This window comes from Gossypium raimondii, chromosome 3 (genome assembly GCF_025698545.1).
Source record: "Gossypium raimondii isolate GPD5lz chromosome 3, ASM2569854v1, whole genome shotgun sequence".
Classification (NCBI taxonomy): Eukaryota; Viridiplantae; Streptophyta; class Magnoliopsida; order Malvales; family Malvaceae; genus Gossypium; species Gossypium raimondii.
The window spans coordinates 51,016,715-51,025,681 of NC_068567.1; the positions used below are offsets into that span (position 1 = coordinate 51,016,715).

General features: G+C 33.7%; 1 protein-coding gene across 1 annotated transcript; it reads left to right on the plus strand.

The window, feature by feature from the left end:
• Positions 1 to 385: 385 nt before the first annotated feature.
• LOC105795947 (uncharacterized) lies at positions 386 to 1,228 on the plus strand. The gene has a single exon (XM_012625594.1). It carries the CDS (start codon positions 386 to 388, stop codon positions 1,226 to 1,228), a length of 843 nt encoding a protein of 280 aa, XP_012481048.1.
• Positions 1,229 to 8,967: the final 7,739 nt, after the last annotated feature.

Genomic DNA, 8,967 nt, shown 5'->3' on the forward strand with positions numbered 1-8,967 from the left:
TTCTATGGGATGCGTGCTTGGCCAACATGATGAGTCAAGAAGGAAACAAAGAGCAACCTATTACCTCAGTAAGAAGTTTACTCAATGCAAGACAAGATATTTGCAGATTGAGAAGTTGTGTTGCGCCTTAATCTGGACAACCGGGAGACTGAGACATGTTGTACCATACGACTTGACTTATCATAAAAATGGACCCTCTAAAGTAAATGATGGATTCGATCGCATTGAATGGAAGAATAACCCGATGATAAATTCTGCTCTCCAAATTTGATATAATCTATGTGAACCAAAACGTAGTAAAAGGGAATGCAATAGCAGATTTCCTGGCTAGCAGAGCTCTAGAGGATTACGAGCCTTTAAATTTTAATTTTCCAAACGAGGATCTATGTATGCTGCAACAACTGAAGAAGGTGCTCTAGAGGAATATCCCTGGAAACTAAATTTTGACGGAGCCTCAAACGTTATGGGTAATAGGATTGGGGCAGTCCTGGTGTCCTTAAACGGTGATCATTATCATTTCACCAGTAAACTTGACTTTGACCACACAAATAACATGGAAAAATACGAAGCATGCATCATGGGTATTCGTGCAGCTATAGAATACAAGATCAAAGTACTGGAGGTATATAGGGATTTTGCAATAGTGATCTATCAACTCAGAGGTGAATGGGAGATGAAAGATCCCAAATTGATTGATTATCGAAAGCTATTCCTTGAGTTAATTAAGGAGTTCGATGACATCACCTTCTGCTATCCCCTACAAGATGGAAATCAGATGGTCAATGTCCTAACTACCTTAGCTTCCATAATCAAAGTGAACAAACAAGAGGATGTAAAACCTATCCAGATGAGTATTTATGAGGCTCTGGCCCATTGTTACAACATCGAGGAAGAGGAAAAAGATGATCACCCTTGGTACCATGACATACTGCAATATGTAAAGAACTGTGAATACCTTGAGCAGGCATCCGAGAATGATAAAAGGACACTAAGAAGACTGGCCGATGAGTATGTCCTAGATGAGGAGATCCTGTACAAAAGAAGAAATGACCAGGTGTTGCTAATGTGTGTAAATGCTATCGAGGCCAAGAAAATTTTGGAAGAAGTCCACGAGGGTGTTTGTCAAACACATGCTCATGGATTTACAATGGCCAGACAAATTATGAGATTCGGATATTATCAGTCCAGCATGGAAGAGGATTGTATCAACTATGCTAAAAGGTGTTAGAAATGCCAAATTTATGGAAACAAAATTCATCTGCCTCCCTCACCTCTTCATGTTATGACTTCTTCATAGCCTTTTTCTATGTGGGGCATAGATGTTATTGGGCCGATATTTCCAAAAACTTCTAATGCATATCGATTCATCTTTGTGGTCATCGATTACTTCACTAAGTGGGTAGAAGCCACTTCTTATGTCAATGTCACGAAATCGACAGTTAGCAAATTCTTGAAGAAAGAAATCATATGTCAATATAGAACGCCAGAAATGATCTTATCTGACAATGTATTAAATTTGAACAACAACATGATATCGGAGGTCTACAGTCAATTCAAGATTAAACATCACAACTCTTCACCATATCGCCCAAAAATGAATGGCGCAGTGGAAGCATCAAAAAAGAACAATAAGAAGATCGTGCGAAAAATGACAGTGACCTATAAAGATTGGCATGAGAAAACATTTGCCCTATATGCTTATCAAATGTCTGTCAGAACCTCCATCGGGGCAACGCCTTTCTCATTGGTTTATGGAATGTAGTCAGTCTTACCCATTGAAGTCGAGATTCTTTCTCTCCGAGTTTTATCAGAGTTAAAGTTAGATGAAGTAGAATAGATCCAATCTTGATATGATCAGTTGAACTTGATCGAAGAGAAGACGCTAAAAGTTATCTGTCATGGTCAAATGTACCAAAAATGAATTATACTAGCTTATAACAAAAAGGTTCGCCCTAGAGAATTCCATGAGGGGGACCTGGTATTGAAAAAGATCATTCTCATACAAAAGGACTTCAGAGGAAAGTGGATGCCAAACTAGGAAGGACATTATATGGTAAAGAAGACATTTTCCAGAGGAATGCTGATTTTGATCGAGATAGATGGCAAAAACCTACTCAATCTTATAAATTCAGATTCAATCAAAAAATACATCAGTTAAAAAAAAAGAGGAGAGACCAAGAAGAAAACTCGCAAAGAGCACCTTGAGACCAAAGGGGTTTTGAGTTGAAAACTTAGAAAATGGCGGCTCAAATTTGGGTTGAATATTGAGCATATGGTAGTCGTGTCTTTTCAGAAATAGCAAGAAGGAGAAACGTTGCATCTTGGGGCATCAACAAATTACTTTAGACCTCGTAGACACATATCTTTCAAAATGGTCCTCGAGAAAGTTGTGCAAAGAAGCTCATACTGCGATATCTAGGGCACCCAGTTTCATTTTTACCCGCTTTGTGTTTTAACAATGTTTGCAATTTTTATTAATATTTTCATTAAGAGCTTTCCTCCCAATAAATTTTAATCTTGCCCATTGTGACGACCTTTTTCAAGCATTTTTACATTAAAATAACGATTAATGGACTAACAATATTCAAGTAAAAAGATTTTTGCATATTGCTTTGAAAGGTTTCTAAATAGTATAAGGACTTGAAACATGATCAATAGTTAGAACTAACCAAATTTGAAGGATGGAAAGATCTCGAAGCGAATAGTCCAAATTGTGATTACCTCTTCGAGTTTCCTGTCAAAGATACCAGACCTGAATAAGAAGGCATGGTAACACATTAGTGATAGAACCTTGACGAGCAACGAGCAATGAGCAATGTCAACCTAAGACTAAAATGGAGGTCATTCTAAAAAATTTCATTCTGTATTCATACAAATATCATTCATATACATCTAGTTAGGAGCATTTGATTCATTTTGATCATAACATCGTAATCATTTGGCATAAAATATAGGCATATGAAATGGATTCTACAAGTCATGTTCCCAAGAGAACGGTGTAACATATCAGTGAAACCATAAATTTTATACCCCTAAAGTTACAGTGGGTCAGATTGAATTTACCATAGTGAATCTTATCTCCCTAAAGTTGCAATAGAGCAAGATAAAGCTACAAATCATATATCCCTAAAGTTACAGTGGATCAGATTTAAGCTACAAATCCTATATCCTTGAAGTTGTAATGGATCAAATTGAAGATACCAATTCCTATACCCTTGATGTTGCAGTGGGTCGGAATAAAACTAAAATGGTGAATCTTATCTCCCTGAAGTTGCAGTGGAGCAAGATGAAGATACAATTCCTATACCCCTGAAGTTGCAGTGGGTTAGAATGAAACAACGATGGTGAATCTTATCTCCCTGAAGTTGCAGTGGAGCAAGATGAAGCTACAAATCCTATACCTCTAAAATTGCAGTGGGTTGGATTAAATCTACCATAGTAAATTTTATCTCCCTGAAGTTACAATGGAGCAAGATGAAGTTACAATTCCTATACCCCTAAAGTTGCAGTAGGTTGGATTGAACTTATGATAGCAAATCTTATCTCCCTTAAGTTGCGGTGGAGCAAGTTGAAGCTGCAATTCTTATACCCCTGAAGTTGCAGTGGGTTGGTATGAAGCTACAACAACAAATCTTATCTCCTTGAAGTTGTAATGGAGCAAAATGAAACCGTGATAGTAAGTCTTCCTAAAGTTGTAACGAAGCGGATACAGTAAAGTAGAGTAATCAAGGAACTAAAAGAGTGGGTTACTTGAAAAAGAAAAACACTAAAGAAGTCGAGATCCAGCGAGACCGGACATAATTGGTCCTATTTTAAGGCCTTTGCTCGCTTCTCGTTACACGACAACGAGCAAAGAGGGGTAGCAATAAGGGCCAATATCTGTCAGACCCAATGAATAAAACAACAAAATAAAAAAATAATAACTAAAGTCCAAATTACAAGCCCAAATTACCCTAACCCAAATCTGCTGACTTAAAAACCCTAAAAGCCTAAAACCTAAAACCTAAACAAGAAACCCTAGCCACGTTTAAGCCTCCAACTGTCGCCACTTCTCTACCTCTCCATGTCAGCAAGCATGTTGCTCGGGGCTTGCCATCGTTTCACTGAAATGGCAAAAGCACGACTCCCCATCGTCGTTGACCACCACCGCCACCTACAAGAGGAAGAAAATAGAAACAAAAGCAAAAAAAAGCAAAAAATAATAATAAGATATTGTAATCGATTTGGCTATAAAAGCCTAACAAACACATTGTAACTTTTTTACAGTAGATAAAAAAAAGAAGAAAATCGAGAATCCAAAAAAAAGAATAAAGTTCAAAAAAAATGTAGCCTTTCTATTTGTCTTTATTTTGAAGCAAAAATAAAAAAGAAACAAGCAAATATTTTTTTTACTTGTTAAACGTTGTTGCAAGTCCCTTTCCCTCGACTCTAAAAGCCTTAGAACCCTAGGGTTCTGTCGAGGGCCTTGTCGAAAAAGGGAGAAACCAAAAGGTTTCTTTTCCTTCGGCCAAACACCGATTAATTTTTTGGGGATTTAAACCCTAAATCTACATTCCACTCAGAAAGATGATCAAAATAGGCTGCTTCAGGTGACTCCGGCCACCGAGGCAGCGGTCTCCGTCGTCGATGACAGGTGGCCACGGCGAAGACCCACAGTCCCATGGCCAGATATAAGGGTGGCTTGAGAGAAAAGGTAGAAGGAAAGAAATTTACAAAAAAAAAAAAAAGATTAGAAATGATTTTTTTTTCAATGAATTTTACTTTATATAGGCTTCCAAAACGACGTCATTTTGGCCTAGTTTCAGAAGCCCCAAAACGACGTCATTTTGGACATGATCCAACAACTCGACTCAACCCCCTTTAGATCTGTGTACTTTCAAAAGGGGTGGGATAATTGTTGCCCAGGTCCTCCCGCTTTTGAGTGTATTTTGATATAGTCTTGATTTAGTTTTTCTTTTCTCTTTTAAATTTTACCATTTAATTTAATTTTATTTTCATTTTGATCCTCTGACCATTTACCACTCCTGGAAATGGCACGTGTACTGGGGTTTAGAATAATTTCCCATTTGGTCTCCGTACCTTTTGCATATTTTAATTTAATCCATTATTATTATTTTGTAATTTCTTTTCCTCATATTAATCTTCTATTTTATTTTTCAATATAGTGCTTTATTTATTTAATTATGCTCCTTTACTTACCTTCATATTATTTTCAGCATTGCAAATTTATATTATTTGCATTTCGCCCCTTTTTAAACTATCCATTTTTATTTATTTATGTTCATTATTTTTGAAATTTGAGGAGCCGTGCTCCTAACTTACGGAGTATGGCCTCTTTCTAAAACCAAAGAAATTGAATATCCTATTTAAAAATAAAAAATGAGATTTAAGTAATGATCAAATGGTGATTGTTCTTGTTTTCGATGATTCAAAGCATCGTGTCCTAACTTACGGGGCATGATCCTTTCTTCTTGATTAACTTGAAGTAAGGCCTTTTAGTAGAATTTAATTTAGTTAAGCAATATTTTAATAAAAAAAACATCATACAAAGAGGGATCGTATTTTAAATTCTCTTCGAATTTTCAATTTTCGACATCAAAACATTAAGTGATCAACTAGGTATCAATTTTGGTGGTTATGAGGGTGCTAACCCTTCCTCATATGCAACCGACTCCCGAACCCATTTCCTGGATTTTGTAGACCGAAAATTATTGTTTTAATAAATCTAACATTTTATTAAAATGACCAAGTTTTGAGCAACCGACTCCCGAACCCATTTCCTGGATTTTGTAGACCGAAAATTATCGTTTTAATAAATCTAACATTTTATTAAAATGACCAAGTTTTGAGTGATTCAATCACACATAAATAAAAAAGATTGGTGACGACTCCATTTTCATTTTAAAATAAAAAGTCGATTTTCAAAAAGGTTTCAACCATTATTATTAATATCAAAGTAATTATTATTATAAAAATTGAAGATTAAAATTTCAAGACTAAAAGTATCACATAATTAATTGAACGGAGAATGTGATATTTAGTATCAGTATTTTCATAAAACATCTAATGTGATACTTGTATTTTGAAAATGTCTAACTTATACTTTCATAAAACGTACCATAATAAAAACACATTTTTTTAAAAATTCAAATATCACATTATATGTTTTATAAAAATATAGATTTTGACATAATAACCCAACATTGTTAATATAAGAAACAAAATTAAAAAAGCATCAACATGAATGTACACTTTAAAAATAAAAATAATTGGAGCTACAAAAAATCTAGAAAATACAAAACTAAATCTGGTAAAATAATCGATTTAATTAAAAATATATCAAATCAAATTTTATGCATTAATTAAAAAATATGTTAGAGATATATGATTATAAAAAGATTTGAAATTATTAATTAGTGAGATTAACAAAGAGGAAGAGATGGAGTTATGGTGGTTCATCCTTGGTTGGGGTAAAAAGCCACTAGATAATGAGTCACATAAAATGGTTGTAGGAGATAGGTTTGGTAGAAAATGACGAGTTTATATATGAGAGATGAACTCATTATTTCATTATACTAGCAATGTCCTAAGATATAATTTTTTATATAATTGAATTATCAAATGCATGCAATTGTATTATTTAACTAAAGGCTTAAGGCTATTTGGATGTTGAAGTTGAAATATGGTTTTAATTAGGTGGCAATTTTTCGAAACATTATGTGCAAACATAAATATAGTTTTTATTTTTTTTTTAAATTTATGTTTGTCACGTGGCATTCTAAAAGGTTGTCATGTGGCACCACTAGTTGTCTAGCAGTGTCAAGTCAACACAAACTAACGTTGTTAATGCAGATGTACTGACCTGGTTGACGGAATGCAAGTTCATGTACCAACTAGGTCAAAAAAATTTTATGGACCAACTAGATACAAATAGACAAATTCAGGGGCTAAATTATATATAATCCCTGAAAACAAAGTAAAGAATGCATGTATTGTTGAAGACTCCTGATATTTTCTTTATGGTGGCCCATTAATGGGACGTAAAGTTTGTGCTACATCAAATTCAGCCATTCACTTGATCGATTTAGTTTGTTTATCCAACAAAATTTCAAAAATTAGGTTGTAATATGATGATTTTTTTTTCTTTTTTTCCTGCAAACCCAAATTTATTAGTTATGTAGTACTAACTTTATTTATTTGGCTTAACACTATGACCATCAGAAATAAATATAAATCAAATTGTGGCAGATGTTGGGTCCATGGATTTTCTTCACATGTAGCAACCAACAGCCCATGCTCATGGATGGTTTCCTTGGGCTTCCTCTGTTACTGTTCAAACTCTAGAATAATGAAATTTGTGCGACAATCTTCACGTGGGTATGGGCGTTGTATACATATCCTTAAAGCCCACTGACCCAACTCTTCGGCTCCCTCTTGTTTTCTCTTCTATATGTACTAATGCTGCTGACTATGTCGGCAACTTTTGTAGGCCATTTCTGATTTTTGATCCTTCAACATTTACTCCCCCTTGGTTCAATAGTTCCCCCACTCCCTTTTATACTAAAAAGAAGCTTTTGTTTAAAGAAAAAGTAACATTGATTAACGTAGTCAAAATTGATATACTAAAATCTAATGTAATCCTTAAAAGAAATGATGATGCCTCTAAGAACAAAACTACTACTTTCCCAACCCCAACGATAAAAAAACTGTTGCCACTTCTTCTACTCATTCATGCACTTTTGAGCCACAATCACCTTAAAAAACAAAGAAAGAGGAAATGACTACTCATTGCCAATGCCTTGCACTGGATTTTGGATTAACATTCCAAACCCTATCTTATTCTACTTTTTCTTATATTACAACTGACCAATGACTTAATTTGTTGTTTGGTGCTGATCCATATCTTGATTGGGATGGAACCTTATCATTATCCCTTATTCTTTTTGAATGGAAAAAGGGTTTTAGCCCCCCTTGGGATTAGAGTCTCCATTGTGTGATGCTGCAGAATTGTAGTCATTTCCCCCCTACTTTTTGGATTTCATTGATTGCTTTATGATATATAGTTAACCTAATTTTTAGTACTATATTTAATGGGAGTTTGATTTTTGCAGCCATAGTTACTAAATTGATATGACAAACTGCTTCTTCTTTTTTTAAATTAAGGGTAAATTACCAAGTTAGTCACCCAACTTTTAGCGCGTTTTCATTTTGGTTATCCAAAATAAAATCCTTCCAATTTCGTTACTCAACTTTTAGGCGCTTTCATTTTAGTCAATCGACCTTTAAATCTCTAAACAACGGTTAACTTTTACACGACACACCATGTTTACACTTTCATTTTGGTCACTCAAAAAAAATTTAAATATTGATCAAGTAAGAAACATTAAGGGTTAAAGTGAAAAGCAGAGAAACTAAAATAATACTTTAAAATTGTCAAATTGTACTTATTTACCCCTTGCTGAAAGTTCTATTTTTTTCAATATTGAAATTTTAAATTTCAAAACATCAAAATCAATTAAATAAGTTATTGAAAATTTTTATCCATTGATAGTGTCAACCGATTAGTTACTATAATATTGAAATTAATTAATTTAGTCTTTTAAATCTTAAAATTTTATTTTATGTTCCCAAATTAAAATCAACTCAAATAAAACATCTTTAATAATTGTGCATGAAACCCAAATTTCTTTTGATTATATGATATCGAGCCTATCATACTAAGCTAAAAGTAAAGAAAATCTTTACAATTAATTAAATCAATTAAATTTATCTTCCATGCCAAACAAAACCTAGAATTTTTCATCACTTCTCATTAATTGCAATGATTTTTCTTTGCTTTTAGTTTAGTATCAAAGATTCGAGATTATATAATTAAAATAAATTTAGGTTTCGCATGCAATTATTAAATATGAGTTATCGAGTTGATTTTATTAGGAATAATATGAAAATATAAAAGAAAATTTTAAA

Excerpts from the sequence above, each read along its gene's own strand:
- LOC105795947 (XM_012625594.1), top strand. The coding sequence starts at position 386 with ATGTATGCTGCAACAACTGAAGAAGGTGCTCTAGAGGAATATCCCTGG.